The following is a 22437-nucleotide window of genomic DNA, read 5'->3' on the forward strand; positions in this document are numbered from 1 at the left end:
TTAGAACAGCTTCTGGGGTTGTACCATTCTGGCCCAGGAGGAGGGGCGTTATCAGTTGTCAAGCCTGAGGGACTGGTTGAGGTTGGTAGCTATGAGCAGGCAGTTTTGGGAGGATAGATCTGTGGTTGCTATGGCAATGGGATCAACTGTTGGACCTGGCAATATTTTCTAGCTTACCCGACAGATCAACTAACCTTTGGAATTAGACCAGAGAGGGTCACCTTGGAAACATGTCGATCATTAGACTTGTGTTTTCAAGATTTTTTTGGTTCATTTGTGAACCATGTTTTTTTTTGGTAGATGTCTCATCTCTTGCTTTAACCTCATTAAAGTTATGTAGGCAGGTACATGTACCTCTTCCTTATCCTGCAGAATAAATATGAAGGGAGTCTGGGATTAAGACGCAAATAATGAGACTGATGTCACCCTGTGTCCAAAATCTGATGTGCATGTAAAAGTAGCCCAGCCCATTACAACTTCATAAGAATGGACTAAGCACGAGTCTAATCTTACCCTAGAAAATATGTGTTCTCTGTTTGCATTCCCCCCCCCCCCCACAAAAAAGAAATCAATAATCCAATATACTGGTATGTATTAAAAAAGTCTTTCATTTTTTAAATGTTTAACCTCTAGAGATCTCAAGTGAATGTCTGACTAAATTCTAACAAAAAACAAAATACACAAGAGTGGGGACAGTTTTCAAATATTAATTCATCGAAAAACTAGTTTTTCGTAAAACACACCAACACGAAATTCACCCCCTTCTCTTCAAATGAACCAATCCACAGAACCAAGGACTTTCAGAAACCTCTGTGGTGAGATCATTTGAAGAAAAAAAAAGGGGAAAAAAATTAACAGAGACCTTCATGTGTCTGATGATTATTAAAAAAAGCCCTGATATCTAGGTGCCCAGCGACATTGATTGGTGGAAGTCAGCCCTCGTAGGGAGTCAATGACTGCATTTGCTGGTCAATAATAAATTGCCGACTATTCTCAAGGCTCAAGTAATTTAAATATTAAAAAAAATAAAGGCCCTGTAATGGATACCGCAGGGGCCGAGGCCAGTTTCATAACAGGAAAAATATTTACATGTCATAATAACCTAAAAGAAATGAGACAAGTTGTTAGGTATTATTATGCTATTGTCCGTTATTTTCCCAAAAAGTCTGTATTTCAAAACGGAAATGGGAAAACAAAGTTCTTTTTTTTTCTGAGTTAATAATCTACATGTACCAGTATGTTTGAAGTCTTAATTACAAAAATTTATATGTGACAGGCATTCAGTATTTCCAGTTCCATTTTGAAAAAAAAAAATTGATGTACAAAATGTATCTCAACATTTTTCTCAACTTGCTGGACTTGTTGAGTATACGTATAAACACATTCTGTTGTTCCAAAGCCATTTTTGTAATGATTTTGACTTTCAAACGAAGTTTTCTTAAAACAGAAAATATTTCCCGACATAGCCTTTAAATGAACAAGCAATCAATTCCACAATATATAACAACGAACATGTTTCAAAACATGAAACATTTTTATGTGTTCCGGACACATGTCCAAGAAAACACGTTTGCATGGACAGGATCACGACGCATGCACATGTAGTATGTCAGTAATTAATATTGCATCTACGTCTAAATGTCAAATCGCTCAACCACTATGAAATGAACCTCCACCATACAGACAATGAATGAGTAGCTCATTATTTTCGCTAATCATACTGATAATATTTGGTTAAAAATAAAAAATAAGTGTTGCTATGCAACATATTAATGCCGTGAGGCTGTGTTGTTGGAAAGACTTACGTGTACATTTTGCAATACTGGTACATTGTCCATTATAAATAATTAGAATATTAAATAAGATTTAAGGGTTTGCATGGTGGACATGATCATTGAATGATAGGTTTGCGGTAACACCATGTGAATGAAATATATATAGATCTCTCAGTGAGTTGTCTGGTTCTGAGAACGGAAGAAGTGTCTCCTGATGATGAGCAGAGCAAACTGTTCGAAATGACGAGTTAAACCAACTGGTTCTTCTCAGAACCACACAACTCACTAAGAGATATATATCTTTCATTCACATGGTGTTTATACCACGCAAACCTCCCATTCATTGATTAGAATATTGCTCAACATCGGGAAGATTTTTAAAAGGTTTTTTTCATTATAATTTGATTTTGATGAGTGTGTCTATTTGTATGGATAAAATCATGCTCTGCAACAGTTGCTTTAGATATCTGTTTTATAGTATGTTAAACAGAATGTCTTTTCTTTTTTAACAAATTGATTGATTTTGATATTATTTTATTTGCACAAATTAAATTTTTTTTTTTTCAAAAGTGCAGGTGGGGGCTGTCCCTCCTCTTTATTGGCCACTTGGCGTTGTTTGTATACCGGTACCCGTCTTTTTTCTGTCGGCGCTTGGTCAAGTAGTTAACACTCCCAAACATGAAATGTGAACAACATTTCAAAACTGAAATCCTACTGGCTGTGGGGTATTAAACTGCATCATGCTTTTTACCCATAAGAATGGAATGGTTTCTATGTTTGATATGTTATTATGAAAATAGTTTACAAAAATGTAATTTGTGTTTCTTTGTTGTATCGTTTCTCTGCAGCTGTTCGAGAGGACCGAATGCCCGGGGGTCGAAACACAGGACTTTCATACAAGGTAAAAAAAAAAGAAAAAAAAGAGGAAACAACAAAATTACAATAAAATTATAATTTATCATTATTCCACTTTTCCAGAGAAATGAAGTGAAGATTGTTCATCCCACGTTCATTTTATCATTTGCGGGATAAATTTTATGAAAGCGATTTGCATTTTGTTTCCTTGTTTTGCTGATGGTGCCTTTCTGATGGATCAGCTGATACCAGAATTTGCCAAATTGTCGGAAAACTTGGCCAAAATAGAGCACTAAAAATAATAGTACAATAGTTAATATATGGAGGAGAGATGATACTACATTATTTGAAACAGGAAACCTGAACGGACCAACTGAAGGGTAGAACAAAATACAAAAGAACTAAGAGAGTAACAATAACCTGAACAAGAACTAAGGCTGTTGAAGCTGAAATGACCATATGTTTGTGCTTACATGTAAATACACACAGGTATTGCTGCACACACATAACAAAGTGCCCATTACAAAGTCCATTCTTCGTCTGAGCAGTAAATCTCATTTTCCCAAATGCAATTGTAAATCATTACAACATTACAGTGCAGAATAACGTTAATCTGAACTAATCCATGTCGTTAAACAAATTCCAATCAAAGAAGAAAGGGACAAATTTTTTTGTTTCATTGTAATATTTGTCCGTAAACAGACAGTAAAAATGGAGAAAGGAAAATTGGATTTATGAGCAAATATCCAGGGGAGCACATTTCTAAATTTCTGCAATTCACAGAAGGAATAAATTGTATTGTTTCTCCTTAACACAATACAAGTACTAAAATGAAAGCTCCAGATCATCAAGGGGAAATTACCAGAAATCGCTCGTTCTGGAAATGATTTTAGCCCGGGAAAATCCCATTGTGTGCTCTCAACGTCATGAACGTTAATGGCTTCCTTATCGGGTAAAAAAAAAACAAGAGTCATCGGGGGACGATCTGTAGCCAGAATGGATTACTTTGTGGACAATACCGGCAGGGGAAAGTCCCATTAATTCTACGCCGTACGTCACGGGCCGACCATATTGTCCACTGGAACGGACTAGCAAAGCTTTTCAAACTTCCATATTCCCCAGTGTGTGCGTTTCTGTATATTTGCAGTATTAACAGCTACAGCAGCCCAGCCATCCGGTTTTTTTTATTTTTTATTTTTTTTTATACTGGATGCAGTTCACCTCAGTACATTGATCTCGATTCTCGATTTACCTATTTTGAGGTGGTAATTATCAGGTGGGACGATGACTCGCTACTCATTGACGTCAAAAAAGGAATGTTCCATTCATGGTGCGAGATAGGGTTAGGTAACACCTGCACGCAAATCCCCTCGAATATAAAAAACAAAAAACAGTTACAAAAAAAATCCTGGCACTGGCTTCATACCGGTAAATAGAACAGGATATATCAAGCATGAAGTTTGAGTAATGCTACATGATTTATTTGCAGAGGATTAACATGAATGAATTTCATAGGAAACAACACAAAATTGCCCTTTTTACGAAGACAGGTTTATGTACATGTACATTCGCCAATTTTTTGGAATTGACAGCGAGAGAGGCACAAAGTCACTGAATAATGTTGCTATATCAATGATTAATTTTCTGGACAGTATGTAGGTTACACTGGTCTGTTTGATACATTTTATGGTATCAGAGGAGTTTTAGGTTTAATTATTAATTTAATTTGGGGTGGGAGGGGTTGGGAGAAGGGGAGGGGGGGGGGAGTTTTTACAGTGTACATGTATACATACCCTTGACCAGAGGATTTTTAGTTTCAATGATTGATTTTATTTGGGGCAGGGTGGGGTGGGGGGGGGGGGGGGGGGGGGGGGTGGGGAGGGAGTTGGTGTTCATGACCATATTTTTTGGATCATAAAATCTGTTAATTTGCTTGCACATGAAAATTAATCAATCTGGGTGAAAGTCAAGCTTACCGAATATACTAAATTCCAGTTCATAATGCTCAGCCAAATACAGATTGAATTTGATGTTGAGAAACCACCAGAGTCAAAATGTGCTTAAACTTTGTGAATTATAATCATGAGAGTTTATCATCATTGCAGATTCACATTTGTGTTCACATTCACGCCAAGTGTGAACCAGCCTTTTAGAAGCCTTCATATGTGGAAGTTCTCACAAATCTCACTTTTATTCTCGAACAAGACTTCGAAAGCGATCAAAATTTGATTTAAACGGAACGTAAACAATATAAATCCACATACACTGTGGGCTTGTTTCCCGACAAAGCATGGACACTGATGCTGGTACATTTTTTGTCTTAAAAAAAGAAAAAGAAGAACAGCCGTCATTAAGATTCAAAACCCAAAGGACAAGGTGGCACACTCCAATTTACCAGCAACCCTGCTAAACTAATCGTTAAGAGCATGCACTTATCAAGCTGGCAGTTCCACTACCCTGACAAATACACAGTGTTTATTCCCTACCAGTACATGCATGATTATTTACTCTTCCAATTTCATCAGTTTTTTAATTTTATATTTGACCCAATTATTGTAATACATGTATATGTTATGGGGGGTGGGTGGGGGGGGTGGGATGGAGGAGTCAGGGGAGAACCCCCACATTCAATTTGAGTTGTATTTCAAACAGAAACTAATGAGAATATTAATCCTGCCAATTATTCATTATTTACTGGAAAACCAATTTGGCAGTCAAATTTTAACAAATATTTTTTTTATACAGGTATATAGTTTCCATGGCGGTCAACATACTTGAAAACTAAATACCCCATAAATAATGATGTTTGCATTAAATTGAAATTGGTTTCATCAGCAATTTCCCATTACCGGTATATTCCTTTTTGGTCTTTGAGTTTTAGGGAAAAAATATGTCTGCGTTGGAAAATTTATTTTTCTCAACCATCCAAAAGTCTGTGTCGTACTGAAATCATTTTCCCATTGACAATTTTTTGTGTGCGTCTATTCGTCTTGCCGAACCATGTTTGACGGACGGCTGTAAGAGGCACCCCTGCTGAGTGTGCTTAATAGCTATAAACTGCTCGCACTGGACTTGGCAACAACAATAGACACATCGCTGCCTGACATGGCAAACCTAATGACTTTTTACACGGATGGAGGGCAAGCGGTGAAAAAAAAGTACTGACAAGGGAGATCATGGTTGGAGGAGGCGGGCCCATGAAAGAATCTAAACAAGTGGCAATTTTTTTAGAAAAACATTTTTTATGATCCGTCTGTGGGTGGATGGGTGGGTGGGTAAAGCCGGAACATAACGACATCTGTTCCGTTTGGTCAGGTTCCCAAGGGGTGTGATGCATAGATCAATATGAAACCATTAGCTTCATACTAGTTACCAGTCTACTTGACAGCTGCACTTTGATTTTCCATTAACTGTATACTTCGAAAGCCGAACATGGTTGCGGCATTATACAATGGTAGCCAACAGAAATCTGTAAGACTTCTATTTTATTATATTTTTTTTTCTTTTCAAAAGTTTGCTTATTCAAATTGATCATTGGTTTGTTCTTGTTATTTTTGTCGAACAGTGCAAACCCAAGAACTACGACAAACTCCGGAAAAAGTTCCAGCAGATTGCCCAGCAGAAGGCCCAGCTGAGCCGCAAAAACCGGGCTGACAAGCAAGCCCTGAAGGCTGCCAGGGAAACCCTCAAATCCGAGAAGGACCAGAAGTCTAAGACTCTGACACAAAGCCCCTCCGAGAACAGCAACAGTAGTAGTAGTAGTAACAGCGGCGGAGGCAGGGACAAGCATCAATCGCAACTCGACGTCCGGCAACTCCGGCCGCAGACGGCGCAGCTGATTGAGGTCCTCCAACAAACGGAATCAGCGGTCCTCAAAATGTCCACCAAAGAGAACACCGGCAAAAACGGCCATCCCCCTACCGCGCCCCAAACCCAGGACTGCCTGGACTGGACGAGTTCACTCACCAGCAGTGCTCCTTAGGTGACTCCCTAGTCTTCAACCTGGTCCAGTGGGTCAAACACCTGCCTTTCTTCACCCAGCTGTCCCCCGTGGAGCACACCTACATGCTCAAGACCAAATGGGTGGAACTCTTGATTCTGTGCACGGTGGCCCGGGCCATGTACTTCAAACAGAACAGCGGGGAGAAAGTGCTGGGTTTTGAGCACTGCGTACACCAGAACTTGCTGACGTTGCAGGAGTGCATGAACAAGACCATGGACCTCAAGCTGGACATGGGCGTGTTCCGTGAGGAGATGGGGGAGGCGGTAGAGGAACTGACACGGCTGGCCGCGTCCTTCCGCACACTCAACATCTCCCGCAACGAGTACCTCTTGCTGAAAGTCATCGTCCTGCTCAATCTCAGTAAGTCTGTCAACACGTGTCTTCTTTCACAGTGTGTTTACAATTCCAGTCTAATCTCCACAGTAGTTAAATAGACTGAGCCGTTCAGCCCTGGCCAGTGGATTGTGACCAATCACAACTGCGATTGAAGTCTGACATGCTTGCGTAATAGTCTGACATGCTTGCATGGTGTATGTAAAAAAAGCAACATTGCTTTGGAGAGGCGCGTGGTTTTGTTTCTCATCATAAAATTGTCCACGTCCCAACTAAATTCAGGCATGCAACTTTTCCTCGGATCCGCTGATTTCCTCAAATTGTCCACGTCCCAACTAAATTCAGGCATGCAACTTTTCTTCGGATCCACTGATGTCCTCATTTTTTACTTCTCATCAATGCCATTACAAATTGAAAAAAATACTGTACAAAGTCTTGTGTGGTTTGGAGTTTCCTCGTTTTTTTTTCTAACTTTGCACTTGTTTGTAAATTCTACTTCAACCAGTTATTCTATGAAATGACAGTAACTAATGTTGAGAGTTGGATGTACATGTATTGAAACTTACCTTCACAAGCGCACAAGAGCACTGCTTGCTAATTTTTCCACAATTCAAAATCGTTTGGTTTGGGGCTACAGGTACTTTTATTTTACAGTTTACTCATTTTCAACTTTACTGAAATTCTACTTTGTAGCCAAATCAAATATTTTTGCCAGCATCCTCCAATTTGATTGTTGAGATCAATGAGAAAGTTTGTACCTGGCTTCTGTTCTTCATTTATAATTTGTACCAACTACATCTTGATTGCACATGTACCGGTAATCCATAATGACACGTGACTGGACGAAAACTCATTTTTAGTTCTCAAATTAAGACTTATCTGAAATAGTATCATCAAACAGAAATGGATTCTAAATGTAGTTTCTGTGAAACCTAAACAGGGCCAGGACTCGGTCCAAAATTAACCTTCAGTTACTAATTCCAGTGGTTTCCTTGTACCAATAGCTATCCCAAAAAAGAATTGCTATTATATCGGCTAAAAATAAACACTCTCTTCAAATGACCCAAGACATACGTCATGACACCTCGTGAAATGCTGTCTACTCCAGAGAGAGAGAGAGAGAGAGAATATGAGGTGTGGATTGCTCTGGGTTTGGAAATCTATCCGTCCACGGTCGTTTCCCTTTCCCCTTGAGGCGAAAATCCCCGCAATAGCCACATTGTGCCTAGCCAGTGGCTGTAGGCCCGAGGTTTTTTTTTTCTCCCCGTCTGTGCACTATTGTCCAGTCTCCCGGAATATAAGGTCCATTCACGTTTCAGAGACAGAGAGGCAGTGAAAGAATAGAGAAAGGATTTTTTTTTTTGGAGAAAGAAGAGGCTAGAAGAGAAGAATAAAAAAAATGGGGCATTTTTTTTTTGTGTTGGTGGAATGACGTACGATGTGCTAAATAGGCAGACTGTGTGGTAATGTGTGTGTGCGCAGCCAGTACATGTCTTGCCTTAAGGAAGTTCATTGTTAGTCTCGGTGACAGTATTTGACGGGGCTCGGCGCAAAGTGCAGGCGAAGTGTCTTGCACTTTTCTTGAGGAATACAATTGGCCGGTGGGAGAAGACTCTCTCAGACAGGGTGATTGCCCTGCCTCGCAGGTTTCTTCTTGTGATTTTGTTAGTTTAATTTTTTTTTATTTCCTTGATTCTCAGCACTCTCTGTCTTTTCCACTTGTTTTTGCTTCTTTTGGAGTTATGAACAAAAGAATATGAACCCTTATGTGGATATACATGTACATACTAGACACTGCTTTAGTTGAAGAAACTTGCACTTTTGGAGTACCAATTTAATTTCTTTTATTTAAGACTTTTTCCTCTTACGGCGATTGGGAGAAAAATCCTTTATTGGAAGTGTAAAATTATTATTGTTTTTCGTTTTAAATGAAATCAGTGAGTTCGACTAACCAAATTTGAGCTTACGTTTGATCACAACCAATGTATTTGAGTGTGGGTGTACATTTCCTTTTCCTTTGGGCCATGTCTAAAAAAAAGGAAAAGGAAAAATGATATTAGTTATAAATAAATAATCTGAAGTAAAAGCGCATCTGTTAACGTAAACACAACTAAACTTTGAGAAGATAGGAACAGGTTTTGTTCCTAACTGTATATAATCCCTTTCAATTACAGAAAGTAAAAAATAAAAAAAAAACAAATAAAAAAAACCAGAACCCATGCAATAAATCACTCAGACATCAACACGTAAAGTTTTAGTTTCAAATAATTTTATCACAAGTTGTGCAGCGGAAATCGCTTTCACTTTGATGAAATGCATTTGCTCAGTCCTAGAAATACACGTATATCATTTTCCTCAATATCCCTGAAGGTGGACTTGATTCAAACAATTGTCAGATTCTGGTCGCCCCCCCCCCCCCTTTCAATTTTCCAGTATTGTTGTTCCGACCCTTTATCTAATGAAAGAGGCAGCACTGTGCAAACGAGTATGAAAAGACGGGGGAAAAATGTATTGATGCGACGACGATAGGATATTAATGTTATGCAGAGGTGACACGTCCCACTGCACTTTTTTTACCCTGCCAGTTGCACTTTGAGTGCGTGAGTGCAGTTCACCCACAGACTTTAAACCAAAAAAAAGAAATATAAATACATACTTGTCTTTCCTTGTAAAACGTGTACATCTAACAAAAACGCTGACCACAATTTTGTCTTTTCTCTCACGAGTTGAGGAAGGTACAAATTGCGATGAGTCGATTCAAAAGTTTCGGTTTTTCTTGCGTTTGTGAGGGTGATTAAACATGTTTTCTTCACCAGATAAACATTTGGGGTTTTTGTTTAGATTATGGGAGAGTATACCAGTACCATTTCCGTTAAAAAAAAAATACTAAAAATACTTTGGAGGTGGATATTTGTACATATTCTGCCATCAGCTTTTTTTTTTGGAATGATTAATTATTGAATGAATCGAAGCCTGATTCAGGCAAAGATGAATAAAACATGGGCAGGGATTTCCAGGAACATGTAGCTCAACAAAATTAAAGTGCACTTGATGTCAGAAAATGAACAAGCTTTTTGTAAAATCAACCATAACTCCTTAAACCTAAGGAAATTTTGTGTGGCGTTTTCTTGAGTTCTCCAAAATCCTCCACTCTACAGAAAGCCAGTGGCACATACTTGATACTTTGCCAAGACATCAAGCCTCATGTAAAACAGTGCCTGGGTGCTGCATTCCTCAATCTTACAAAATCCTCCACTGTGCGGGAACCCAATGGCACACTCTTTGTCCCTACACAAAGTTTCAAGGGACATCAAGCCTTATGTAAAAGTAACAGTGCCTGGCCTCTACCTTCCTCAGTCCTACAAAATCCTACTAAAACCTCTTGTTGGATTTTGAAAGATCTTGGTGGGTTAGGGTCAAACTGTACCCTGCAATAGTTCAGTACGAACACAATTGTGCTTAAAGTGTACAACATTTGCTTTTGCTGGAATTTTCAGAAATGAAGGGATTTGGGGGTTAGTATTATATAGCAAATGTTGTTACACAGACCTGTGTAAGGTTGGTGTTTATAGATGCTGGGGAAAAAAATCAGATTTTAATATTGTGGATTAAATTGGAAAATTTACAAATTGGAGCCTAAGAGAGCACAACCTCATGAAACAACCTTTCAGTCAGAGAGTAGATAACGGCAAGTATTAAACATGATTACACTGACACATGTTCCTGTCATTCAAACTTTTTTAAAGGGGGGGGGGGGGGGGTTTGACCAAAATTTAGGCTGATTTACAAGTCAGTATGGCCAGCCCAATTGAGTGCATTGGACAATTCTTGTCCCAGCCCCCCCCCCCCCAAATCATCATCCTCCCCCAAATCCCCCGCCTCCTGCATCAGCCCCTTCGGCTCGTCTCTTATGTCCAGTTACCATGGCAACCGGAAGTCGTTCCATGGATGAGACATTGGCCAATCAACAGCTTATGACCATTTGTTAGCCTGTCGCTCCGGTCCATTCCTGCCTATTGTTAGACTGAAAGAGACAGAGGGGGATTTCTTTTTTGGTGATAAATCTTGACTTGCGTGTGGTTAAGCCGGGAGACGTCATGACTCACTCATAAACCACGATTGCCAACTTACGACAATGAACGTGGGAGCAAATGTTTGGATTTGCCTTTGTCTTTTTTCCCCTAACCCCGCAAATTTGACGGAAAGCTATAGTGGCTTAATCCATGAGGTGTCATTTTACAGGACGATCATTTTTGTAACATTTTGACGCAAGTAAAACTTCTTAAGTATTGAGTGTTTGCGAGAGAAATGTACCGGTATCACGTGAACAAAATTGCCAATAAAACGATTCATATGCTCCGATTTTTTTTCTCCTCCTTTGCGTGTCTGTAGTTTATTCACTTCTGTCAACCGTGCAGAAAACGGTACCAGTAACGATTTCATAGATGTCATTTTGGCAAATTTCGACACAAGAAAATTCCTGAAATACTTCACTTATTTCAGGAAGGCATTTGTGTATCTTTCCAAAATGGCACCTCTTTATCCAAAACAATGGTCATTTAAACTTCAGAAAATTTCTCGAATACTGAGTTTAAAGATCCATTCCCCGTGCTATTTTGCATTTCACCTCGAAGAATAGATTTCAATTGCTATTTTTCCTAGCAATATATAAAAGTTACTCACTTTTGAGTGAGACATCAAAACGAAAAAAATCCACTGAAAATTAGTTTGTGTACAAAATGAGTGCCCTTTTTCAGAGTGAAGCAGATGCCCCAAATCAGAAGGAAGTACAAAGAACATACAACTTGAAAACTTTAAAATGTAAATGTGAGTTCCCAGGCTCAATTTTGTGTTTTTCTCCCTTTGTTTTTTTCCAACCTTGCAGAAAATGGTGCCAGTAACGATTTGGTCCGACAGGTCCAGCATCCTTACGTCTTGGCCCTTCGCGACTTTGTTGAAGTCAACCACCATAAGAGTCGCTTCGAGGAACTGATGAGCCAACTGCCCGAACTGCGCAAGTGCTCCGAACTCCTCTGCAAGTGCAAACTCCTGTACATGCCCTACCTGCTCAACGCAGTGGCTATGGCTAAGTCCTGAGGCATGCTGGGATATTACCCCCACCCCCGTGCTCGGATTTCCCCTTCCGTGCTGAGATTACCCTCCGATGCAATGCACATGCTCAGTTATGAGTACATGTATATTTTTTGTGTGTAAAAATAGTAGATCCCAAAATTTTTAATCTCATTTTGCTTGAGTGTAACTTGAGCAGATTTTTCCTAACAGGTTTTGGAAGATCCGTCGTGATATTCTCGTGAATTTGTTCTGGGTGTGTTACAGGGCGCCCTTCTGGTCTGGTACCAAGGCCGTGATACTACAAATTTCTGAAGCTAAGCGTCAGTCAAATTTGGAGATGTTGCGATTTCAATTTTTGGTATCTTTTGTCAAGAACAAGTGCGCACTGTGTCAAAGACCACAGTACAAACAATGTACAAGTACACCTTTCTCCGTGTTCCACATTTAACGTATTCCTAAAACCTAATAAAATTAAAAAAAATAAGTAAGAAAAATGAATTAAACAAAAATTACCAAAAGTTCATTTTAATAAATATACCAAAAACTCAATTTTTAAATTAAAGAGTAGTTTTTCTCTCTTGTTTTTGTGTGAAAAACCTTGTGCATTATTATTGTACATAGTGTATTACATGTATAAATATCAGTGTCAAAACACTGGGTTGGAATAAAGAGAAAATGTTCTGTAAATAATATAGAGTTTAAGCAAAAACCTGACCTCCGACTTTATAAAAGAAAATGCCCCTCTCATGGTTATTTTTTTTTAGCAGAAAGAAAGAAATGTTTTAAAAAGACAGCTGAATTGATCAACATGTGCTAGATAATGTAAACAGGGCTGCTGTGATCATAGTACAAGCAGTCATGCCCCCCAATAAACCAGTTTGTTCTAAAGTAATAGTTACATTTCCAGTTGCCCTGACAAATCCTACTTACATACACTCTCATTATATTAAACAGAACAAGGGACATGTGAACGTGGGTAAAGTTTTTTTTGTTAGGCAAATTAGGACCGAGTTATGGGGACTTTCTGCTGTGCCCACAGCATTTTCGATCCCCACAAATACCTTGCACAGACAAGTGTATGTCCCCACAACTACGGAACAAGATTGTACGTTTTTGTGGTTATCACACAAAGTTCATTTTGTAACATTATTATATCATTTGACAATCCCTCAAATTTTGCAAGTTTTTTTTGTGAAAATAAAAAAAATTGAAAAAAAAATGCTGGTACCTATAAATCATTGGTCCCATTCTTCCTGTGACCATGTATTTTGTGTTGCGTAATGTGGCTAGAAGTAGAGCACTTTTGATGTGTTTCGCTGAGCGCTAGTCAAGGTTATTGTACCAGGTTGTTACTAGCACATGTTGATTATTGCCTTGTCGTCATCCACGATTCCACCGAAAAACATTCTGTAAATATTTCACTTTAATTGTGTGTTTTTTTAAAAGTATTTCACACAAGCACACACGCTAGCCAAAGATAAAATTTTGGCGGTCACTATTAAAAAACAAAGTCATATATATATATAAATATATTTATATATTTTTGATCCTGTTGCGTGGTAGAAAAGATATGGGAACGGTTCTTTGTAGTTGGAAGCTTAGATTGGATGTGTTTCGTATCTTTGAGGATGTATAATCTGATTTGAACCCACCGATTTTTCATCCATTTCTTGCAAAAAGAGAGATTTTGAGAAACCGACAATATGCCTTTTATCTGCTTGAGTTGTGAATTGTGTTTTTATAAAGTGTTTATGGTCCGGCGGGTGTCAAATTGTGTAACATTTTAACGTCACAATCTTCTAGTGCTGTTGTCATTTGGTTCACGTTGTAGAATGGTGTTAAAATATAATGTCAATTTTTAGAGGTTTTTTTTGTACGGAAATGAGGAAGTTTATGAATGGTTGTTTTAGCTGGAGAATTTAGAATTGTGTCTTGTAAGGAATGGTTTCAGATGTTCAGAAGAGGATATTTTAATCATTTTTGTTTGTGTGTGTGGGATATCAAACTAAAAAAAAAAAAAACCACCGACAGTATTTCGCCTGTACATATTACCATCAAAGAAAAGAAAGTCATGCATTTGTATAATTGTCCTCTGGAAAATAATCTTGTGGAGGGAAAAAACAGGGACTCTTGTTTGTAAATGTTTCGGAGCTGGTCTCCAATATTTAACATGGTCACTGAGGATTTGGAAAAGAAAAGAAAACTACCAAAAAAAAAAAATATAAAAAAAAAAATTAAAAAATGGGTGTCTTCAGCATTTTTTGTGTATGTTTGTAGATTGTGTTGTACAGAAAAAAAATTGTGTTGGTGTTTTTCAATCATTTAAATGATTGTTTTTGGAGTGCTTTCTTGTCTTAAGAGGGTTATACAAATTAATATATATATTATAAGAAAAATTATCTGGTGTAGGTGTCTGTTTTAATTAACTTATGAGCAATGTTTTATGGGCTGTACGTAGGATGTTCTACATTTCAAATGAAGTTTCTTTGTTTAATATCTGACATGACACATTTTTGTCAATGAATCTTTTTATTCTTAATTTCAAATCTTTAATTCTCATGGAACAGCCAAGTACATCATGGATGATCTTGCAATTTTGGAACTCGGTCGAAGTTAGGGCTAAAAATGTATTATTCGTTTGCGTCACTGTGAAAAATGAAGTTACCTAATACTTACAGGGTAGTGCCGCTAGTGCGTGTGGTTGGATCCTTTTTTGAGCCCCCAAAATATGGGGATAAGCGTATTTTGTTCATGTGTTTCTGTTGGACAGATCAGCAAGAATCCTGACTTCAAGACTGCAAATTTTAATACTAACCACATTACGTAACTCTCACGTTTTTATCTCAAAACATTTTCATATTTCTCCCTCCAATTTAAGGTTTTACAATGCTAAAATTGGATTTCTTAACATTTGAAAGGTAAAAACCAAGGATGAGATCAAGACAAATGTTCTCGTCTCATTCCCTAGAAAATAATTCCAGGGAAAGTGACAAGAATTTTTTTCCTTCAGGAAACAAGCAATATTTTCTATTAAGGAATTAAAGAAAATCAGTTTTTGCAGGAAATAGATCAGCCTTGCACGGTGGAGTAACTGAATTCTCTTTTGTTCACAGTGTGATCTTGGATAATTATTTACACCAAGGTTTAATGTAACAAAGAAAATATAGTTGATACCCTGTGTGATATGAGTGTCACTTTAACATCACTTTAAGTGTCAGATTTGGATCACAATTCAACACAGTTTTGATGGATTTTGTCAAAAACGGACTCTTCTGGGCAACTGGTAATTTGAGAAAAAAAAATTCAATACCGTTAATAAATACATGTAGATCTTCTGCTTTACAAATGATACTTTAATTTTTGAAAACGGAAATTCCGTGGCGAAATTATGCTGTTAAAAATTGGTAAATTTCTGTGAGGTAGCATTAACGAGAGAGTTTCTTGAACTGATACATCATTACCCAAAAACACTTATGAGAAAAAAAAACTTCTTTGGGGCAAAATTGTGCTCCCAAATTTTAGACAAGTTTTGAGATCACAAATTTGCAAAACACGCAGAATTTATCCCAGACTGTTTTTTGGGGGGGTTGTATCTCCAAAATTCTCCGTTTCAAACTCTGGCCAGAAGCGTCCAGTTTTGACAGAACACGTCGCAGACAGTAACGTTGCACAAACCTTTATGTTTTCAAAAGCCTTCATTGTAAGACTGTCTGGACTGTGTCCAAACTACGCTGAATTCTTGTACTGATTTGAAACAAATTTCTTCCATTCAAAAATCCTATCGGATTAAAAAAAATCTATCAAACCCACCTTTTCCTCATCCCACCGTTGAGAACAGAGATATTCTCTTTGGAAGAAGCAATTTGGGTTTTTTTTCTTCGTGGTGTGTGTACTTTACATCTCATTTATAATTGTAAAGCCCATGATAGTCCCACCTGTGTTTTAAGTTTCCCGGTGCTGTGTAACATATTAAGAGTCTTCTACATTGTATGCACTGTGTGGTCATGTCAAGAATACAATAAAAGAAAAATTATGTGCAAACAGCGGGCCAATGTGTTTTTATTTGTTGTCGGCTACATTTTTACCAAATTTCAATTTTGAGCCAGAATATCAAGTATGAGGTTAACTAACCCCTTGTGATTTTGTTAAAACATAGTACTGAATGAAGACATTATTTCTTGTTTGCTCAAGTAAAAAAAATGTTTTGTTAGTTCAAGAATGACATGAAGTCATTTGCTCCTTGACTGTGATGCAGCCATTATCTTGGACAATGGACATTCAGATGTCCTCAAGATCGGAACAAAGAAACCTTTCTAATTAATTATTACTCGGAAAGGGGAACAAAAGTCTGAAATTTGGATACTCTCTGATGCTCGTGTCTTACCAACAATATTTTCCCTTTTTTGATTTAAATCGCTGCAAAAAGGCAATAATTTGATATTAACAACAAGTGCACAAGACTGTGCTCGACAAAGATATCGCTTGGCATAAACGGCCCAGACATGAATGAATGAATACGGATCACGAAATGAAAATGACTCATAGCTAAGGCCACAAAAGTTTGACGCGCAAAACTATTAAAGTTGGCAATTCTCAATCCAAAAAAGGAAGTTTGCTTATTTAAAATTAAAATTCCAGATAACATTGAAACCCAACATTCCTAAGGGATTACGAAGCAGGCAGCCCCCCAAAAAAGGCCAAACACAAGGCCCATTTCAGAAATCTGGAAAAAGACTGCTGAAAATAAACTGGCCTATTCAACCAAAATAAAGAAACGTAAATATTCAATCGCATCGAAACCGCAACAATGACACAAGGGAAACAGTAGTGCTCTAAACGATTCCGAGCCGCTATTTCTTGAACATGCTCTCAATATAAACCAGCGAGTATAAATGGCCGACACGCACACACAAAAGATCTGATTCAAGTGTGTCACATAATACACTCTACATACAATTGGCACACAAACGGTACAAGTCTATTTCCTCGTCTGACGCAAACGTCGTGACCCTCGTGAACAGAGAACAGAGACCTGCAAATGCTTTCTCTCTTCTCCCTCCTCCCCCCCCCATGGACTAGTTTCCAAGGTTACCATCTCTACGTGATGCTGCGGCAGCCGAGTTCTTTGTATCAGAGAGGTCCTCCTTTTTTCCCTGAGTCCACTTTCTTTCCTTAGTTCCGAGTGTAAAGATCCGACAAGGAGGCTTTACATTGTAATCAAAGACGACGGGTGGTAAATGGAACGATTCATCCGGGCTAGATGAGTCGCGGAGAGAGGTGTAAGTAAATATTGCGGTTTTTTTTTTATATTATTATACATAAACGCATCTGAAATCTGAACGAATACAAATAGAGCGATCTCCATCTCTGGATCTATTCTGAGGGGAGCTTTGCTGAAGAGAATCCACACCTAAACGGCAAACGTCACGTATGTGGAATAGTTGAATGGGCACAATTCTAGCTTTCCTGATCGACTGTAATTTAGGATGTTCTTTTGTCAACAGATGAATAACTGTCATTTGTGCATTTTATTCGATTAAGAATCGCCTTGGAATTCTGTTTTTACAGAACATTAAGATTTTCTTAATTTTCATTTTTTTTTTTAAATTCTTACCAAAATGCCTTAAGATATCAAATGTCAAGTCCTACTTTGTAATGACTGTTTCAAAAAAATAAAGGAACAAATCTATTTCAATTTTTCATGCATAACATATACATAGTACTCCATTTTTGTTAGGTCAAACTCAAACGAGAAACTGAAAAATGCAATAAACATTTTTTTTTACTACAGAACAAGTCTTATTCCATCTAGGAATGAAGCCAGGCCTGTTGCTGGGAGAGGGGGGGGGGGGGGGCAGAGGGCCCCTCTGCCCCCATCAACTGCCCCCCCCCCCCCAATTGGCCAAAAAATAAGCCTAACAATTTTCTGCAATGGTGTTTTTTCTTGTGGTGTCCCCCCCCCCCTTCCTAGACAGCAATGTGGCCCCCTAATGCCGGAACTTGAAACGGTGCTGAATGAAGCCAAAAGGTTTGTCAAACGTAAATAAGTGTTGACCAATGTTCTCTACATTTTACATCATTTTCCACTGATAACTGTTGGAATGGATGGATACTATGAAACTCACATGTCAAGTACCTGGTTCCAAAAAGGCTCCCCTGAACACAGTAATAAGTTGGGAAGTTGGTAACTGGAGTTACCTCAGCCCTGTATTATATCATTGAGTTGTCTTATAGGCATAGGACAACCCAATGATAGGGCTGAGGCAACCTCGTACCCAGGGTGTCGAGCAGTACGCGCCCACCACTACCTGCTCTCTCACCCTGGTATTGGATCATTTGCATGTGCAAGATTTTTGCACACGTATGCAAATGAGGAACAGTCTGGTGCCTGGATATGCGTTACACATTAGCGTTTGTTTTTGTATGCGGTGTCTGGGGTAAAAACAGAGTCAATTCGTAGCAGCGCGAGCACGGTGTGAGTTACGAAAACACGATTTTTGAAATCAAACTGTTACGATCTTATCGAGACAACATGCAGTATCATATTTCATATTAATATGAGCAAATTGGAAAGGAAATTAGTATTTTCGAGAAGGCGTGGACGAATGATCGCGAAAACACGTACTGCACGTTGTGAATATATAGCACCAAGTACACGATAAAAATCCATTACTAGCCAATTGCGGTATCCAATCCGGATACAGGAAGAAAGTTTCCTATCCAGGGTTTACTATTGGAAACGCGGTTGGAAATAAAGTAAGCACTGGGGACGAGGTTGAGGGCTGAGGTAACTCCAGCTAGGAAGTTGGTGGGTATAGGGGGGGGGGGGGTGTGACTAGGGGAGTCAGGTTGGTGTGGGGAGTCAGTGCAGCGGTACTTTCCTCGCCTTCCACCGCTGTGACCCGGGTCCGAATCCCGCCCGGGCCAATATGTGGATTGGGTTTTCAGTCCCTACCTGATTCCGTGGGTTTTCCTCAGAATACTCTTCTGGGCTTTTCCTCCCACCTCTAAAACTGTAATTTCTTCACACTGTCTTCTCTTTACTGGGACCCATGGGAGATCAGTGGATTCCACTGAATGGGCTACCCAGTTAAAATAAGAAATAAAATAACTAAATACGCCGAACCAGATGCCGCCTACAGAGACACACAACAGGTCAACAACATGACCAACATGATCTACAAGAAAACAGAAAAGCAATCACCCCCCCCCCTCCCCACTCAACCCCCCTCCCCCCACCGAGTGTGATACCTTGGGATCATCCCTGTATTCACTATATCAAAGTATTCACTATATCAAAGTACTCACTATATCAATGAACATGATGTTAACGACCACTTCTTGAGTGGCTTCTGTAACGACAATAGGTCATCCCCAAAACAAACTTGCAAATTTATGGGCAAAAAAACACACAGGCAAATTACTTTAACGACTGTAATAATGTTTCCTAGGCCGTAACAAGAGGGGTTTTTTTCCAACATGCAAACACATAGTAAATTAATGAGATATTAAATCCTACCATCTGTTGGCACCATAAAAGCTTGATCGTTAAAATGTACTGAATTGCAACCTCATTGCCGATAAAATATAAAATAGAATGGGTAAAAAACATCTTTTGCATCTATCTGCATAAGTATAAGTGGTACAGTTTAGTTGGCAATTAATGTACATATGTTAAGTCAAGAAATTGTCAGGTGTACAAAACAATGTGAATTTTTGTGTAAGGCCAAAAAAAAAAAAATATTTGGTCTCCGGTCAAACCAAAGTTCCGGAATTGACGCGGCGACGCGGCTTTTTTTTTTTTTTTTCTTCAAGCTTGGATTGTACAGACAAGGTGGGGTACTAATTTGCTTTTTTGGTGTCCTCATGTACATTGGTGTCCTTCATAATTTGCTTTGGTGCTCTCGATCATTTGCCGTGGTGCAATTTCCCATTCCTTGGTGCTCTTTGGTAAAAAAAATTGAGGTGCGGCAATAGAGGGCGCTGTTGGAGCTACCGAGGAACATTTAAGAAAAAAAAAAGATTGACGCGCATGATTAAAATCGACGCGCGCGCTGACCAGAGACCGATTTTTTTTTTTTTGGCCTAACCTCAGGATGACATCATGATGATGTAACAAAAAGCTTAACCCTCCAGACCAGTCATAAATGATAATGAATATTCATGAGACCAATCCACACTAAGGAATGATTGTCTACATACACAACATCATTCAACCAATCGTTAACATAGTATGATTCAAACACACCATTTTGAAGGAACATGTGTTGTTTTTATTGACTTTCGGGACAGACAAATCTAACAAAAGCTTTTCGAGTAATGATAAACATTTTTATGTCAGCTTGGAGTTAATTCCCCTGAGCAACTGTTTCATGTAATTGGAACGACGAAAGGGGGGGGGGGGGTGAGAGAGAGAAGTTAACATATTGCTATTACATGGAGCCAAAATTTTACCACAATTGCAGAATAGCCAGATGTGAAAAATGAGCTTATATCATTTAACAGACCTTGAAATAGACTTTTTGTTTGTGTGGACTTGGCGGAATTAAAGGGAATATACATCATTTGCTTTTGCTGTAATTTTCAGAAATGGATGGAATTGGGGGGTTGGAAATATAAAGCAAATATAGTTACACTAACTTTTTGGAGGTTTTGGGTTCGAAAATGCTATAAAAACCAAGAAAAACGATCATTTTCCTGTAGTCTGGTTCCCTGACTCCATATAAGAAGAAACAGAGCAGTTAACATACTTTGGGGGAATTGTAAGGTCAGGGAACCAGTCTAGCTGGCTCGTACCCGTTTATAGGTTTGTAATCGATCGCAAACAAGTGCAATGGTCAATTGGGGCTAGTATTTGAAAAAAAGCCAGTTGTTTCCAACGCTGATCGGCCGATCAGCGTTGGAAATTGATACAAAAATACCACTTTTCTTGAAAATGACAGCATACCAGGTGCCATAATTTTACAGGATGCTTTAGACTGTCATTTACCAACATCCTGTTAAGGTATTTCGCAAAAACTTGGTAGTTTTATTTTTCGATGTTTGCAAATGTTGTATATTCCCTTTAAGCTCAGACAATGAGCATGCTACACAATTCATGTGCCATCTGCTTTTCCATCGGCAAAGTTCACTGTTTGCTTAGATCCGGCATGTGCATGCATTCAAACACACAATTACCAAGCACAGCTTTTATTTCCTAGGAATTTACGAAAATGTGTTTTTTGTGTTTTGTTTTGCCAACAGCTGTTGGCAAAATAGTTGAATACTTCCATATTAACCATTATGGAACATTTCCACAAAACATGTCAACCTCCCCCCCCCCCCCTTAAAAAAGACACAAAATTTGGATAGGCTTGATTCTAAAATCTTGATTACAACAGTCACTTATACATATGATTTTGTCTCGTCTCTTATTGGTTGGCAGAATCAAAGTCAAACCCCCCCCCCAGCTCTGTCAAATATTTTTTTTTCTCATAGAAATACATTAAAAATAATGTGATCATCGGATTTGAACAGCGCCCCCATTGAATGTAGGGTACGAGCCCCCCCTCCCCCCTAGTGTCCGGAGAAAAAAAAACCTGTCTACATTTCAGAATTTTTCTGCTGATGACCCCCCCCCTGCAAAAATTCCTGGATCCGCCCCTGCATTTGGCCAAACAATCGCATATTAATAATAATTATAAGCTTCCAAACTTACAAATACAAGAAGCCATTAAAATATCAATATTTGTGTGAACACAGAGCTCGTTAAAATCGCTGGGACTGGGAGAGGGATTATTGTTATGGCAAATCTTGCAAATCAGTCTTGAAGTTTCTTTATTTTTCTTCCCTTAGACCTCACACAAACACTGTCATACAAAACAGTTGGATTGCAATAATGGCGAAGTAGAATTGAAAAAGAAACCTTTAATTGGTACAATGGGTCACAAACAAAAACAGCAAATATGTAGGGGGCCTACTAATCAGCTTTCTTTCAAATAACGAACTTTCTAGGTTAGTTATTTAACTTGTTTGTCTTTGCAAATTGAAATGAAATGATCACATATAAGAGGTCTGGAATGGTCACCGAATGGTTTCGACTTCAACCCTACGGCCCCCAGTTTCATAAGATGTTTTTTTAATTTTCTTGTTGAAGTGTATTTCATGAAGATACATATATATGTACAAAACAAAATGACAAACATGACCACCGAATGGGGAAATGGTCAGACATGTTGCAGATCGATATAAAATTCTCACTGCTCTTTTCCAAATTCATCCAAATCACTACTCCAAAAAGCACACAAAAAGTCCACATTTACTTTGAAACCAAGCATTACTTTATTTTTCTGATTTAGTTCTCTTACATGAGTCAACCCCCCCCCAAAAAAAATCCCACAAAGAAATATTTCATTAACA

General features: G+C 38.5%; 1 protein-coding gene across 1 annotated transcript in view; it reads left to right on the forward strand.

Moving 5' to 3' along the window:
* The window catches only part of LOC119734244 (hormone receptor 4-like), a 33828-nt gene extending 17748 nt beyond the window's left edge, over positions 1-16080 (forward strand). Inside the window, 4 exon segments of the mRNA XM_038207619.1 lie at positions 2624-2676; positions 6196-6550; positions 6553-6993; positions 11852-16080. Of these exon segments, the coding sequence (XP_038063547.1) occupies positions 2624-2676; positions 6196-6550; positions 6553-6993; positions 11852-12063 (1061 nt within the window). The 3' untranslated portion in view covers positions 12064-16080.
* The last annotated feature ends 6357 nt before the right edge of the window (positions 16081-22437 follow it).

This window comes from Patiria miniata, unplaced genomic scaffold, assembly GCF_015706575.1.
Source record: "Patiria miniata isolate m_02_andy unplaced genomic scaffold, ASM1570657v1 HiC_scaffold_27, whole genome shotgun sequence".
Taxonomy (NCBI): domain Eukaryota; kingdom Metazoa; phylum Echinodermata; class Asteroidea; order Valvatida; family Asterinidae; genus Patiria; species Patiria miniata.